General features: G+C 53.6%; 1 protein-coding gene across 2 annotated transcripts in view; it reads left to right on the plus strand.

Annotated features, from left to right (window-relative positions):
• The first annotated feature begins 2,610 nt into the window (after positions 1-2,610).
• VAV1 (vav guanine nucleotide exchange factor 1) overlaps positions 2,611-16,389 on the plus strand; it is a 50,154-nt gene continuing 36,375 nt past the window's right edge. Inside the window, exon 1 of one of the 2 annotated variants that reach the window (XM_077329876.1) lies at positions 2,611-2,906. In XM_077329876.1, the coding sequence (XP_077185991.1) occupies positions 2,703-2,906 (204 nt within the window). In that variant the 5' untranslated portion in view covers positions 2,611-2,702. The remainder of the gene's footprint in view (positions 2,907-16,389) is intronic. The other variant, XM_077329875.1, reaches the window with a different exon arrangement.

Below are 16,389 nucleotides of genomic sequence, written 5' to 3' on the forward strand. Positions count from 1 at the left end.
AATCCTCATTGACAGAACAACCTACTATAAAATGTCCAGTGTGGCCTATGTGTTGTCGTGCAGTCAACTGTGTGCTAGAGCTAAAGGAGGACTGTGGTGTGATTCCGCTTAGGGTTGGGCCCTTCGACGTCCGAAGCGCCCCACCCTAATTCTGCTGCCTTTGTTCTGCCGGGGGAGGAGGGGGCAGGAGGTCCCTTCCAACTCTATGAGTCTATGAGGCTATGAGCCCTCCTGCCGCTGTGGCATTGCACCCTCCAGTCAGGCAACACCGTTGGGTAAATGGGCAATAAAAGTGAGTAGAGTTGATATATAAATGATGAGGCCAGACAAAGCAGTATCTGTTCTGTTCTCTCAATAAAAGCGTAAGAGGGTGCTGGGAGGAGCTTGGACTCATTGCCTACCCACCAATCAGGGAGGCTGTCCCAGCCCGGATTGGCCGGCTGTCCAGTGAACAGCCAATCAGGAGGGATGTCCCGCCCCTTGCTGCATTCCCCTCCAACTTCTCCCCTCCTTCTGTTGTGTTCCTAGAATGAAAGGAGGGAAATCAGAATTGGGACGAGGTTTGCATACATCGCTTGTTGATCCACGAGTAGGTGCCACTTCTCTTGTCTGAGACTTCGGCCCCCCAGGTCTGGACCAGACGGATGGGGAGCCCCGTGGAATGGGCTGCCCACTGAGGCCTTCTTGGATGCAAATCATCCTAAGCATATCTGTGTTGGATCCTACTCAGGCCCGCTCAATGGGCTTACCTCCGGGAGAGGTTTCTTAGGGTCATGCTGTTCATTTAGTATTTTTCAGGAGGAAATGCCAGAACAAACTTTTCAAAGGGCTTTTTGTCTCCCTTGTTTCCTGGACCGTGTAGAGCCCTGAACTGTATTCTCTTGTTTTTCGATCTCGCCAAGGAGTATTTCGATCCCGATGCACGGAGCAGCAGAGGCTGTGAACAGACAGAGAGGAGGGTCATCGGTTTTGTGTGGCGGCTCTGAATGCCCTTTATTTATTTTTCCTTATTTGTTGCCTTCATAGGCCATTGTTCTTGGCCCAGCCAGCTCACGGCAGCTATCAACATAAACATACAATAAATAATACGATATTAAGAAGAAAGCAATAGTAAAAAACTAACCACCCACCGCTGATTCCAGGTCATGACGTCCCCCGGAGCATTTTAGAGGAGGGGCTCCAGATCTACCTCCCAACCTGAAGGCAGATGAAGGCCGTTCTCGATCTCTAGATTTGAGATCAACAAGATTTTCAAGGGTACGAACTTTCAAGGGTCAAAGCTGGCTTTGTCAGATACTCCCCAAATCCTGTTTGTTTCTGTTTCTGGGGCTGGGCTTGAATCTAGCTCTTCTGCTGCAGACGGAGGGGGCCGCCCTCTGAAATTATAGTCGTTACTTTTGTGCATTGAGGAGCAGAAGAAGTTAAGCTGAGGACAGCTTCCTCCACGCCTGTTTTAGCATCCAAGATGTCCTCTCGGCCGTATCTCTAAATAGTCTTCAGAACTAGCGTCGAAAGCCCCGCCACCTGGCATGCTCTCTGTGTCCAGGGGCTGCACAGGGACCTTGGATGGCACAAGCCGGCCCCTTCTGCCCTGTGAAGTCTCTATGGACCAGTGGTTCTCACCCTTCCCAATGCCGCTGCCCTTTAATGCAGTTCTTCATGTTGTGGGGACCGCCAACCCTAAAATGATGCAAGGGTTCTCTCACAGGAATTAAACTGAAACTGACCCATGGCGTGAAGACTCCTTGTTCATGATTGGATATCGGTTCAGCTCTACCTCTTGACCCACCGTGCCGATCTCGCTCTTTTCCGCTGGTCCAGACAGATGAAAGCTCTCTCGATCTACCCCGCAAGGCTGTTGTGCCCAGCTGCTTGCCCTGCCCTGCCGCGACCCCTGTGAAAGGATCATTCGACCCCCAAAAGGCTCCCGACGCCCAGAGAGAGCCACTGGTCTACCTGAAGGAGTCTCATAGAATCACAGAATCCTAGAGTTGGAAGGGGCCATGCAGGCCATCTAGTCCAACCCCCTGCTCAACGCAGGATCAGCCCAGAGCATCCTAAAGCTACAGTCTACAGCTACAGAGCCAGTTTGGTGTGGTGGTTAGGAGTGCGGACTTCTAATCTGGCATGCCAGGTTCGATTCTGCGCTCCCCCACATGCAACCAGCTGGGTGACCTTGGGCTCACCACGGCACTGATAAAACTGTTCTGACTGAGCAGGAATCTCAGAGCTCTCTCAGCCTCACCCACCTCACAGGGTGTCTGTTGTGGGGAGAGGAAGGGGAAGGCGACTGTAAGCCGCTTTGAGCCTACTTCGGGTAGGGAAAAGCGGCATTTAAGAATCAACTCTTCTTCTTCTTCTTCTTAGTTGGTAACAGTGTCTGTGTCACTGAGAAACGTGGAAGTTTCGCTCTTCTCTCTCCTTTTCCTTTTCCGAGATGTTTGTCTTTTGTCCTAAAACGTCCAATTCAAAGCCATCGTTGAACCAGCGGAGAGCTCAGCCGTGGGGAGGAAGCCGGGCTCCCTTGTCGGGCTCCTCCCGGGGGTGGGGTGAGGCCGGGCCCTGCCCCCACCAGGCCCTGTCCTTGTGGTCGCTTGTCAGTTGCAAAAGAGGAAGCCGTGGCCCATTGCTTGGTTTCCCAGCCGAGGAGGAGCAGGGGGCTGGGGCCGGGCTGGGCTGGGCCGCGCTGAGGTCGTGGGGCCATGGAGCTGTGGCGCCAGTGTGCGCAGTGGCTCATCCAGTGCCGGGTGCTGCCCCCCAACCACCGGGTGACCTGGGAAGGGGCTCAGGTGTGCGACCTGGCCCAGGCCTTGCGAGATGGAGTGCTCCTCTGCCAGCTCCTCAACAACCTCATGCCCCACGCTGTCAACCTGCGGGAGATCAACCTGCGCCCTCAGATGTCCCAGGTGAGCAGGCAGGGCGGGCACAGGAGGCGGGCGGGGGGGCCGGAGCCGCCTGTGGGGAGAGGACGGCCCTCCTTGGGGTGGGGGGGGGAGGACAGTCTCACCAGCAGTTCTCTTGTGAAGATGCCCCATTATTACCCCACCCGGCCTTGGGAGGGCTCAGGGAAGCCCTCCCTGCCCATATTTTACCTTCTCTGCATCCTGTGAGGCAGATTAGGCAGAGAAAACAGCGAGATTCGACCCCAGAAGCACTCAGATTCTCAGGGAAGGAGCTTTCAAGAGGAAGCGTTCGTCCTTATACACCACTTTTCTCTACCCGAAGGAGTCTCAAAGTGGCTTACAATCCCCTTCCCTTCCTCTCCCCACAAAAGACACCCTGTGTGGTTGGTGGGGCTCTGGGAGAACTGGGACTGTCCCCTTGGGGGGTCACCCAGCTGGCTGCATGTGGAGGAGGAGGAGGAGGAGGAGGAGGGAATCCAACCTGGCTCTCCAGATTAGAGGCTGCCATGACACCAAAGCTGACTTCTAAAACTCCTCTGACTATCTGATAGAAGGAGGTTAGTTTCTTTCATTGATCTCCAGGCCGCTCGTAGATTGAAATCCGGCTCCTGCCCTGCAGATCAACACAGCTCAGAAAGTAGAGCCCCCCCCAGCCAGAAGTCAGCGAAATTTAAGACAAAGTTAAAGATTTGAACCCAACTCGAATATAATCAGTAGCCACGCTAGCCACGAAACAGGAGCTCAGTTTACAGTCCTAAAATGGGGCAGAGAGAAAGAGCCATCAAGGGACCCGGGAAGGGTTGGAGCAGATGAAGAAATGGGGGGCTGTTAGTGGGAGATATTGGGGGGGGGTTCCCAGAAAATGAGCACTCAAGGGCCAAAGGCAATTCCCCTTTCGGAGTTGAACCTGAGAGCGCATGGGTTAACGGGCATGTGAGGAAATGACTACAGTGTGATCTCATCTATGTGGGTGGGGAATCTTGGTCTCTTGTTGTATCTGATGGGGGGCACAGATGGGGGTGGCGGACTGGTACTGCCCATTTTCTGTTAGGGTTACTGACTTTTAAAAAGTCCCCAAGGCACCTTTAAGGCCAACCAAGTTTTCTTCAAAGAGTGAGCTTTTGTGTGCAGCAGGCACAGGTCCTCACAGAGAGTAAATTGGCACGGAATTAGGAAACAGCATGATGAAGATACCCAAGATGCCAAATACCTTGCTAGAACAACAGTCCTTTGGGTTCGATTCCCATTCACATAAAAAATCAGGGGAATAAAAATGTAAAGGTGAGTGATTAAGGGCAGGCGTTTTCCCCGTTGTGAAGTGCTGTTTTGTTATTACGTGGCACGGGCACGGTAGAGCCAGGAGATCTGAAGGTTGTCTGAAAGCCGGGCAAGAGACGCTCAGAGGTGGCTTGCCAGGCCTGCCTCTGCATCACGTCCCTGGCGTTCCCATCCAAGTGCCAGCTCCTGCCATCTGGCACCATCGGGCTTGCCTGGCTCCCCATCCATGTCCGGGCTCCGGAAAGCAAAAAAAGGACCCATTTCCCCACTGGCCAATTCTAGCAAGCAGCCGCCAGGGCTGATCCCCTCCTGGTTCTTCTGTTTCTAGGAATATTCCTGGCTCCAAACTCCAAAAGAAGACTTCTCCATCGGTATTTTAAAAAGAGCCCCCAAGAGGATGTGCACCCAGAGAGCTTCTGGGGAAGCGGAGATTTGCTGGTCCTAATGTGGAGGAGGAGGAGGAGGAGGCGGGGGCAGGGCTCCGAGGGGACAGCTTGACCCCTGGCCGAGGAGCATCTCTAGAGTCGGCCGTCGGTCGCAGGGAGGCTGGAGGTGGTCCACCGTCTCTGAGACCCTGCAGCTGGCCAGGAGGGCCAACGAAAGCAGAGTTTAGGAGCCAACACCTAGAACCGAGGCAGGCCCCGTTCGGCACCTCGCGTTTTACGCCAGAAGACAAAATAACAGAATAAATTAGGACAAGTGGCAATTTCCTACTGCAGGGGCCCCAAAGTGGGTGGCACCAAGATAGCGCTGAGGCAGAGCAGAGCTCCTTTCTGGTGGGCCGCTGGAGACCTGATGGGCTGGGCAGGTTAAAGCCACATCGCTTCAGCAGCTGCTGCCACCGCAGGGTTGGTTTTATCCTCTTCCACTTCACTTTCACAGTGTGTTTTAGAGGCGTTGTGAGTCTCCTCCCCTGCGTTGGGGCTTCCCCTGCATGTGTAGGTCTGCCTCTCCCGGCAGCCATCTTGCCCAGCAGCCTGCATCTGAATCCCAAAACTCGAGAAGGGGGGGGGGGGCTTACCCTTATATATTCCTTGCTGCTGCTAGCTTTCACAAAAGACAGTGCTTGTTAGGGGGGTCGGGGGGGGGGAGTGCAAAAGCCTACAGAGAACCTGGGAAGTCCCACCTGCATCGTCCCTGGGGTCTGGAGACCTCGCCTCTCAGGTTTCTCCTTCTCAGGCCCAGCAAACTCAGACCTCCGGCGTGTTGACCCTAGAGGAAAGCAGTGGCTCCAGATTTCTTGCGGCTTTGTCCAAAATGGACGTGTGGGGGGGAAGCCAACGGTTGGGGGGCAGGGTCTCAGCTCTTCTGCTGAGCTTCCCAGAGGCCTTTGGCTAGACACTGGCGGAAGCAAAATGCCCAGGGAGAGGCCAGGAGTCGTTTCTCACGGAGGACTTCTTGGGGTTTTCTCTACATTTCCCGCGTCATCATTTTCCATCTGTGGTCTTTCCACGGTTTCTTCATCCTTCCTTTCTTCAACAGTTCCGCGGGGCCTGCAAAAAGGAGCTCTTCCGCCAGGCCTTTGGTTGAGACCAGACACAACCAACAGCGACTGAAGGGCCCCTGCCCTCTCCCCCCCCGCCCCCCCTCAGAGCTCCACCAATGCTCTGGACCTGTTTGCACTGTTGCACTGTTGTTGTATTGTTTATTTTGTTTATACTGTTACATTGTTGTATGGTTACAACTATTAGTTATTATTATTGTAAGGTTATTCACATTCACACAGACTGTTCTATGTACTGTTCTTTGTTCTTAGAGCCAGTTTGGTGTGGTGGTTAGGAGTGCGGACTTCTAATCTGGCATGCCGGGTTCGATTCTGCGCTCCCCCACAGGCAGCCAGCTGGGTGACCTTGGGCTAGTCACAGCACTGATAAAACTGCTCTGACCGGGCAGTGATATCAGGGCTCTCTCAGCCTCACCCACCTCACAGGGTGTCTGTTGTGGGGAGAGGAAAGGGAAGGCGAATGGAAGCCCCTTTGAGCCTCCTTCGGGTAGAGAAAAGTGGCATCTAAGAACCAACTCTTTTTCTTCTCCAGTAATCTCAGGGCTCTCTCAGCCTCCCCTCCCTCACAGGGTGTCTGTTGTGGGGAGAGGAATGGGAAGGCGAATGTAAGCCACTTTGAGCCTCCTTCGGGTAGAGAAAAGCGGCATATAAGAACCAACTCTTCTTCTTCTTCTTCCGTAAACCGCTGTGAGCCTCCGAGGAGGGCGGTATATAAATATAATAAATAAATAAAATAAAATGGGATCAGGGATGGGCTGGGAGGGTGTGGTGAACTGGAAGGGCAGCCAGTGGGAAATGAGGGGGGAGGGGGGAGCGTGGAGAAAGTGCACGGCACGCAGCCTCTGTGCAAAAAGACCCCTGCCAGGTTCATGGTCTGATCCAACAGGATAGGTCTGGCAGTCCCCCCAAAGCGGCCGGATGAGCCCTTGTCAGGGATGCTGCAGACTGATCCTGCGTTGAGCAGGGGGTTGGACCGGATGGCCTCGACGTCCCCTTCCAGCCCTCTGACTTCCCCGTGCATTTCACCCCGTAGGCCAGGCCAGAAGGTCTCCTCTGCTAAGCCTAATGGTGCCCCAGATAGTGCTGCCTGAGGAACCCGCCTTGTTTATTTTATTTATTTATTTTTAAATTCGTACCCCGCCTCTCACGACAATGCTGCCTTGTGGCGGCTTACATAATAAAACCATAAAACAATATATCCCATAAAATCCCACTTGAAACAGCACAAAGCACAATATCCCACAGTCGTAAGATGGCGGGAACGACAAATGGGGCTGCAGGACGTGGGCCCTCCTCGGCTTCTGGAAGGGTCTGGGGCCCCTCCGGAATTCCCCTGTGAGAGGGCCGGGCCGTGTGAAGTGGGAGCACAAGGGGCCACCCGTCAGAGGGGACCCGGGGCCCTCCGGCCTTTTCTTATAAGCCTCCAAGGAGGCCATTGGGGCTTGCTCAGTCCGCACTGGGACCCTCGCCCTCTTAGAGATTCCCTACTAATTGGTGGCGACACAAAACGGACAAGAAACCTTCACACCGGGAGCGTCCGCAGAGAGCTGGCCTCCGTGGAGCAGCAGTGACAAAATGCAAATTCCTTTATTTGCATAGGCAAATACCTCGTTTGCATATGGACTTTTTGGGAAGAAGGTTGGCTCCTGCTCTGAACAATGCAGCCTCAAGGGCCAACAACCTCTTCCCACAGCCGTTTTCTGACATCGCACCGATGTGCATGGCCTAAGCTCTCCGGCGGTTAAAAAGAACTCTGAGCATGGGATCCTTGCTCCTCTGTGGCCGTCTTGCTCCTAACTTCGGCATTCAAACTTTATCCCTTTCTAAAGTTACTCCATCTCTACCCACCCCAGCAAAATGCAACAAGATCCTTATTAGTGAATCACAGAATCACAGAGTTGGAAGGGGCCATACAGGCCATCTAGTCCAACCCCCTGCTCAACGCAGGATCAGCCCTAAGCATCCTAAAGCATCCAAGAAAAGTGTGTATCCAACCTTTGCTTGAAGACTGCCAGTGAGGGGGAGCTCACCACCTCCTTAGGCAGCCTATTCCACTGCTGAACTACTCTGACTGTGAAAAATGTTTTCCTGATATATCGTTGTAGCCTATATCTTTGTAATTTAAACCCATTACTGCGCGTCCTCTCCTCTGCAGCCAATCCTCTGCAGTGGCTAGATCAAGGGTCCCTCCCAAAAAACCCTTTTTCAGCCTATGGGCCCCTTTGGAATTCTGACACGGTATGTGGGGGCAGACACAAAATGGCTGCCGGAGAAGTAAAAACAGGCACAAAATGGCTGCTGAAGGAGGTGGAGCCACATTCACAGAAGAAGCCCCAGTGCGGGGGAGAAGAGGGGAAATTTAGAAATCCATGGGGAAAGAGAGAGGGTAAAACAGACAACTGTCCTGGCGGCTGTTATCTTGTTAATGTTATCTTAATCTGTGTAACCGATCAGTCACCACCCCAAAACTCTGCAAGTCAACAGCTCCCCTTGGCCCCACCAACTTCCTCAATATTCTTGGTGGGCACCAAGGAGGATATTGACCAGCACTGTGGTGCCTGTGGGCAACCTGTTGGGGATACCTGCTCGAGCTCCCCTCATGAACCCGGACAGGTGTGTCACTGCGTGGAAGGATGTTAAAGGATTGCTTTATCGCCATCCCCTGTCTTCCAGGGTCCCCGTTCCCTTCAGTCTCGCTCAACTAGTTTTGAAGGGAGGGGGAAAAGGGAGGCAGCAGGCAGCTCAGGTGAGACGGCAGACGTTGCTGGATCCGGGCAGAGAAAGCGCTCCGCCACTTACTCAGGAGCAGGCACTGTTGTCAGGGTTGCCAACTAGTCTCCAAATGAATCCGTGCAGGTTCTGTCAGCAGTTGAATGAGGGAAATGTCTTAACAGGAGGGTGTCAGTTTGCAAGAGGATAATGACCAAGTCCCAGTTAAGACTTCGCCAGTGCATAATGTAATAATCTCTGGACAAAATGAGATACGTAGCCGCTCTATATGAGCCTCTTGTGGCGTGGAGTGGTAAGGCAGCAGACATACAGTCTAAAGCTGTCTGCCCATGAGGCTGGGAGTTCGATCCCAGCAGGCGGCTCAAGGTTGACTCAGCCTTCCATCCTTCTGAGGTCCGTAAAATGAGGACCCAGCTTGCTTGCTGGGGGGTAAACGGTCATGACTGGGGAAGGCACTGGCAAACCACCCCGTATTGAGTCTGCCATGAAAACGCTGGAGGGCGTCACCCCAAGGGTCAGACATGACCTGGTGCTTGCACAGGGGATACCTTTACCTAGCCACTCTGTATTCTCTCCGTCTCAAGGGACATGCGCTGCATTTTTTAATTACTTCTTACATTCTGGTGGCTCCATTTGACGGTTGTCAGAGAACCAGGAAAAAAACAGAACCTTTCCTGGCTGGAAATAGTCGCCAGAAGTTTTAAAGCCAGAATTTCGACCCCTTTGAAATTCTAACACCAAAAAGGTTGTGAAAATCAGATTCTTGCTTGAGATGTCTGCCAAGGCATCAAACACTATATTTTTGAATTTTCATTTTTTAAAATTGTCCATTTTTTGTCAATGACTTTTATGTCAAAGATCTCGCCAAGACAAAACTGTTGTTTTTTAAAGTGTTGAAATTGTCCAAAATGTTACGCTTGTTGCCCGCGGCTGTACCGAACAATGTATCCGTGCTTCATAATCGTGGGAGCCCCACCTCTCCATGCAGTTCACCTTTCGGTGACTTAAGCGGGTTGTATGTTAGGGGGAACACTGGTTATTGAAATAAGTACATCTTGTTTTGATCCAATGTAGTATACGTGAGCTTATGCAGGATCTGGCCCTGTTCACAGCAGGAAAACTGGAGAGCCCAGCTTGGTGTCCTGCTTAAGATCAGTGGCCTCTAATCTGGAGAGCTGAGTTTGATTCCTGCTCCTTCTCAACATGCAACTTTGGGCTGATCACAGTCTTGTTAGACCTGTTCTCCCAGAGCAGTCCTGTCAGAGCTCTCTCAGCCTCCCCTCCCTCACAGGGTGTCTGTTGTGGGGAGAGGAAGGGAAGGAGACTGGAAGCCGCTTTGAGACTCCTTCGGGTAGAGAAAAGCAGCATAGATGAACCAACTCTTCTTCTTCTTCAGTAATATCATGGCTCTTTCAGCCTCCCCTCCCTCACAGGGTGTCTGTTGTGGGGAGAGGAAAGGGAAGGCGACTGGAAGCCACTTTGAGACTCCTTCGGTTAGATAAAAGCAGCATATAAGAACCAACTCTTCTTCTTCTTCAGTAATCTCAGGGCTCTCTCAGCCTCCCCTCCCTCACAGGGTGTCTGTTGTGGGGAGAGGAAAGGGAAGGAGACTGGAAGCCACTTTGAGACTCATTTGGGTAGAGAAAAGCGGCCTATAAGAACCAACTCTTCTTCTTCTTCAGTAATCTCAGGGCTCTCTCAGCCTCCCCTCCCTCACAGGGTGTCTGTTGAGGGGAGAGGAAGGGAAGGCGACTGGAAGCCGCTTTGAGACTCATTTGGGTAGAGAAAAGCGGCATCTAAGTACCAACTCTTCTTCTTCTTCAGTAATCTCAGGGCTCTCTCAGCCTCCCCTCCCTCACAGGGTGTCTGTTGAGGGGAGAGGAAGGGAAGGCGACTGGAAGCCGCTTTGAGACTCATTTGGGTAGAGAAAAGCGGCATCTAAGTACCAACTCTTCTTCTTCTTCAGTAATCTCAGGGCTCTCTCAGCCTCCCCTCCCTCACAGGGTGTCTGTTATGGGAAGAGGAAAGGGAAGGAGACTGTAAGCCGCTTTGAGCCTCCTTCGGTTAGATAAAAGCAGCATATAAGAACCAACTCTTCTTCTTCTTCTTCAGTAATCTCAGGGCTCTCTCAGCCTCCCCTCCCTCACAGGGTGTCTGTTGTGGGGAGAGGAAGGGAAGGAGACTGGAAGCCGCTTTGAGGCTCCTTCAGGCAGTGAAAAGTGGAGTATTAAAAACAGCTCTTTGGCTTCCCAAGTCAATCATTCCCGAGTCAGCCAGAGTGGGACGTTCATGCTCTGGCAAAACCCAAGCTGGAGTAGGGGCAAAGGGCAAGCATGGAGGCATTACAGGTTTGCCAGCTCTGGCTTGCGTAATACTTGCGATTTTCATGGGTGGGGGAAGCCTGGAGACCGCAAGAGGAGGGGAGTCAAGGGGTCTGCTACCCTTGAGTCCACCTTGCAAAGCAGCCCCTTTCTCCGGTGCAACCAATCTCTATCGCCTGGAGGTCAGTGGTCATGGTGGGCAATCTCCAGCCTCATCCTGGAGGTTGGCAGCTCTAGGATTCCTAGCAGCACCCATCAGGGCAGTTCTGTAATGGGATGAGGGGGGTTCTTCCTCTGGGTGGCCCTTTTATTTGATTTTATCTCTGGGGCTTTAATGGGGTTTTAGGGGATTTTATTCAGACGTATGGAACCCACCATGAGCGGTCAGGGAGTGGCAGGTAATATAAGTGGATATTGGGCAATTGCTTGTCAAGGGTGCGTCTGTGGATCCTGCATGGTTGAGGAGGGGGTATGGGGTGGGGTTCAGCCCCCTTCCAACTTTTACATTCTGGGGTCTGCACTAATAACAGTCATTGCGGGGGTGGGAGGGAGCCCCCTGGAGAACCATGGCTGGTCAGAGTAGACAGGACTTGGCTGGAGGGCCAACTGAGGGCCTGGTTCAGCAGAAGGCCGTGTCCTGCAGGGTTCATCTCCCCTGCGTGGCTTCGTGAGTTCACGGCAGCCCCGGCTGGCTCACCAGACGTAGATCTGGCACCCAGCTTGCAGCCACCTGGCTGAGTTCTGCAGTCGTGTGCAGGAGCCGAATACGACTGGGTGTCCACTGGAGCGACGCTGTTCACCAGGGGTGACAGCCAGGCAGCCCCCTTGCCCTTGTGTTTTGTGGACACCCTCGGATCCAAGCGCTTAGCCTGGCAGGACACAATAGGCGCTGCTGTTCATCTCTCCGGGCATCTCAGCGAAAGAGCCACAACATTTACATGAGTCGCACGCTGAGCTTGGGTTTGCCATTTCCTCTACAAGCTCTCTAGATCAGCAGACAGATACCCGCCCGATGCCTGAGACCAAGCCAGCCTCGGGACGGATCGGATCAAGCCTGCCTTTCGGCTCTCGCAATCTCAAGTCCCACGCTGGGAGCTGAAGTGTTTCCGGGCCTCTTCACCCACGGGGGACAAGGGGGCTTGTTACAGAGGCTCCCACTCAATGCGAGGCCCAGATTCACTCGTGGAAGAGACTATAATGGGGATGTAGAACATTCGTAGCAACAAAATGGGAGGTGGAAGGTCCCAGGTTCAGTCCCCAGCGGAATCTCCCCTTAAAAGGACCAGGCAGGAGGGGATGGGCAAGACCTTGGCCTGAGACCCAGGCTCAGTGGTAGAGCCTCTGCTTGGCAGGCAGAAGGTCCCAGGTTCAATCCCCAGCAGCATCTCCAGTTAGAAGGACCAGGCAGGAGGGGATGGGAAAGGCCTTGGCCTGAGACCCTGGCTCAGTGGTAGAGCCTCTGCTTGGCAAGCAGAAGGCCCCAGGTTCAATCCCCGGCAGCATCTCCAGTTAGAAGGACCAGGCAGGAGGGGATGGGAAAGGCCTTGGCCTGAGACCCTGGCTCAGGGGCAGAGCCTCTGCTTGGCAGGCAGAAGGTCCCAGGTTCAATCCCCAGCATCTCCAGTTAGAAGGACCAGGCAGGAGGGGATTGGAAAGACCTTGGCCTGAGACCCTGGCTCAGTGGCAGAGCCTCTGCTTGGCAGGCAGAAGGTCCCAGGTTCAATCCCCGGCATCTCCAGGGGAAAGGACCAGGCAGGAGGGGATTGGAAAGACCTTGGCCTGAGACCCTGGCTCAGTGGCAGAGCCTCTGCTTGGCAGGCAGAAGGTCCCAGGTTCAATCCCCGGCATCTCCAGGGGAAAGGACCAGGCAGGAGGGGATTGGAAAGACCTTGGCCTGAGACCCTGGCTCAGTGGCAGAGCCTCTGCTTGGCAGGCAGAAGGTCCCAGGTTCAATCCCCGGCATCTCCAGGGGAAAGGACCAGGCAGGAGGGGATGGGAAGGGCCTTGGCCTGAGACCCTGGCTCAGTGGCAGAGCCTCTGCTTGGCAGGCAGAAGGTCCCAGGTTCAATCCCCGGCATCTCCAGGGGAAAGGACCAGGCAGGAGGGGATGGGAAAGACCTTGGCCTGAGACCCTGGCTCAGTGGCAGAGCCTCTGCTTGGCAGACAGAAGGTCCCAGGTTCAATCCCCAGCATCTCCAGTTAGAAGGACCAGGCAGGAGGGGATGGGAAAGACCTTGGCCTGAGACCCTGGCTCAGTGGCAGAGCCTCTGCTTGGCAGGAAGAAGGTCCCAGGTTCAATCCCCAGCATCTCCAGTTAGAAGGACCAGGCAGGAGGGGATGGGAAAGACCTTGGCCTGAGACCCTGGCTCAGTGGCAGAGCCTCTGCTTGGCAGGCAGAAGGTCCCAGGTTCAATCCCTGGCATCTCCAGTTAGAAGGACCAGGCAGGAGGTGATGGGAAAGACCTTGGCCTGAGTCTCTGGCTCAGTGGCAGAGCCTCTGCTTGGCAGGAAGAAGGTCCCAGGTTCAATCCCCAGTGGCATCTCCAGTGAGAAGGACCAGGCAGGAGGGGATGGGAAAGACCTTGGCCTGAGACCCTGGCTCAGTGGCAGAGCCTCTGCTTGGCAGGCAGAAGGTCCCAGGTTCAATCCCTGGCATCTCCAGTTAGAAGGACCAGGCAGGAGGTGATGGGAAAGACCTTGGCCTGAGACTCTGGCTCAGTGGCAGAGCCTCTGCTTGGCAGGAAGAAGGTCCCAGGTTCAATCCCCGGCATCTCCAGTTAGAAGGACCAGGCAGGAGGGGATGGGAGAGACCTTGGCCTGAGACCCTGGCTCAGTGGCAGAGCCTTGCTTGGCAGGCAGAAGGTCCCAGGTTCAATCCCCAGCATCTCCAGTGAGAAGGACCAGGCAGGAGGGGATGGGAAAGACCTTGGCCTGAGACCCTGGCTCAGTGGCAGAGCCTCTGCTTGGCAGGCAGAAGGTCCCAGGTTCAATCCCTGGCATCTCCAGTGAGAAGGACCAGGCAGGAGGGGATGGGAAAGACCTTGGCCTGAGACCCTGGCTCAGTGGCAGAGCCTCTGCTTGGCAGGCAGAAGGTCCCAGGTTCAATCCCTGGCATCTCCAGTTAGAAGGACCAGGCAGGAGGTGATGGGAAAGACCTTGGCCTGAGACTCTGGCTCAGTGGCAGAGCCTCTGCTTGGCAGGAAGAAGGTCCCAGGTTCAATCCCCAGTGGCATCTCCAGTGAGAAGGACCAGGCAGGAGGGGATGGGAAAGACCTCTGTTCAAGAAACTTTGGAGAAGCCAATACTGACCTTGATGGGTGCAGCCTCTGTGTAAGGCAGTGTCAGGTGTTTGTGGAAAGTGTTTCGGAGAGTAACCAAAGGAAACCAGTAAGAATGTGCAAGGCAAGGAAATGGAACTGCAGAGTCTATCCAAGAAGGATATAATCCCGGCTGAAAGGAAAGGCGGGGTACAATATCTTAATAAACAGAAATAAATATCCACATGAGTCAATGCAAAGAGCTGGCGTCTGACGGAGAGCGACTTCCCCGTGACTCAGAGTGCAATCTTTTCTCGGCCGTCCGTCTGAGATCCCTCTTCAGCCAGTTTGGCCTGGAGCCTTCTCTCCCCTGAGCCTACATATTATTAGGTTAAGATGTTGGCCCCAAGTGACCCCTGGGGGTGTGGATGCCGGGGGTCTGAAGCTCACAACCAACCCGCTCTTGAGCCCATGATCACCAAAAGCACTAAACAGAAGAGGAAGGAGCTGTAGATGTGATGCACTGGCAGAGAACAGGAAGATGTTATTCTCGGTGTTCCAAAATATTTGACATTTTGAGATAGGGATGTCCACTTCCTGGAGATCTCCTGGAATTACGACTGATCTCCAGACGATACAGATCAGCCCCTCTGGAGAAAACTCTATGGGGTATTGTAGAATCTAGGTGGAATCCCTCTTCAAACACCCTCTTGCACGGATGCCAGCCCCACGTTTCCTGGTACATCACAGCCAAAACCGGCAGCTCTCTTGAGTTGAGACTTGCTATTTAGCTGCCGCTGGGAGAGTCCTGGCAGCACCAACACCTGGAGGCTGGCAGCCCTAGTGCCCAAAGCGTGGCTCTCCAGAAGTACGTGGACTACAGTTCCCAAGGGCTCAGATGAGAGGAGCGACAGAGAGAGAGCATTTTAAAGAAGTTATCCAGTCAAATGGAGTTGTAAGTTTGTTCAAAGTCAGAGAGAGCTTTCAGGGAGACCGAAGAAGCAGACTTGGCCACGGGGGTTTCCAAATGGTTCACCTCCAGGGTAATTCCTCACAGGCCCTCTGTTTTTTCCTCTCAAACCTTGAGCAACGCTGAAACCATACCAACACTTTCCTAGGAACTGAGGTTCAGAGGAAAAATCCGTGCTTTCTGGCATCCGATGCCGATCCCCATTTCCTTGACGGTGTAGAGGAAGAGGGGGAAAATTACATCTGCTGAGGGCTAGAGGACCAAAAGGTCTGGAAGCAGCTGTATCGGGAGGGGGACTTAGGATTCCTTAGCCTAATGGCCTTAAACTAGATTCAAGTGGGTCGCCGTGTTGGTCTGAAGGAGAACAACAAAATTTGAGTCCAATCAGGCGACTTTAAGACCAAAAAAGGTTTGTTCAAGGTGTGAGCTTTCATGTGCACGCACGCTTCCTCAGACAATGGAACAAGGATCTCTGTCCAGAAATCTTAAATCTCTATCCCCTTCCTTTTGATCTGGATCCAGGGTGGCCAAACTGTGGCCCTCCAGATATCCGGTCAGTGCCAGAGGCCGGGGCTCATGGGAATTGTAGTCCATAGACATTGGGAGAGCCACAGCGCCCCCCCCCCCATCTAGATGATGATGCCTTTGATGTAGCTCAGGCAGGGGAGGGGCCTTCAGGCCTTCCTTTCAGTTTCTGAACTCTTCAAAGGTCAGCATTTTTTGAACTTACAAGTTCTGCTTCTCTTAATTCGCCAGTAACTTTTTCTAAAACGAGGCTCAGGAACGAGCGGTTTTCATGCTGGGGGAGGGGACTCATCAAGGGAACATTCACACATGTCAGGTAATGCAGTTTTGGCCCCCCTCCCCATGCATTTTTCATCTGGGCCATGGTGTGTGAAATGACAAAGCCCACCTGCAAATGAGGGGTCTTCCGCATTCCCATTTGTGTCCCTGGAGTGCCCTTTCGGCCCTTCTTCTTTTCTGCTTGTGTTTTGCTCCCTCTAGTGGTGGATTCAGTATTACGCTGGTTTGTGTCAGGCATAGCTCCCTGCAGCTGACGTCAGAAGCCTAATATAAAACCAACGACTAGAGAGAGCAAAACACGCGTAGCACTGGGGGGGAGGGGGCTCAGAACCAGGAACTTGTGTTCTTGTGAGACTTGCCATCAAGCTGCAACCAACGTATGGTGACCCCAGCAAGGGGGTGGCACACTGCCCTCCAGGACCTCCTTCCTCCACACTTGCCCACACCAAGAAGAGTGCCCGCTGTGCTGGTGTCACCCAGAAGTGAGGCTGGCAAGTCAGAGAGGTCAGGGGTGACGCTCTGTCTTTTGGGAAGGAGATTTTATGCCATAGAGCTCAGTGTGTCACCCCCTAACAACCCTGGCATGCCAATGTCACTTCCAGGTAATTTGGGCATGTCGGGA

Source organism: Paroedura picta, chromosome 3, assembly GCF_049243985.1.
Source record: "Paroedura picta isolate Pp20150507F chromosome 3, Ppicta_v3.0, whole genome shotgun sequence".
In the NCBI taxonomy this organism is placed as follows: domain Eukaryota; kingdom Metazoa; phylum Chordata; class Lepidosauria; order Squamata; family Gekkonidae; genus Paroedura; species Paroedura picta.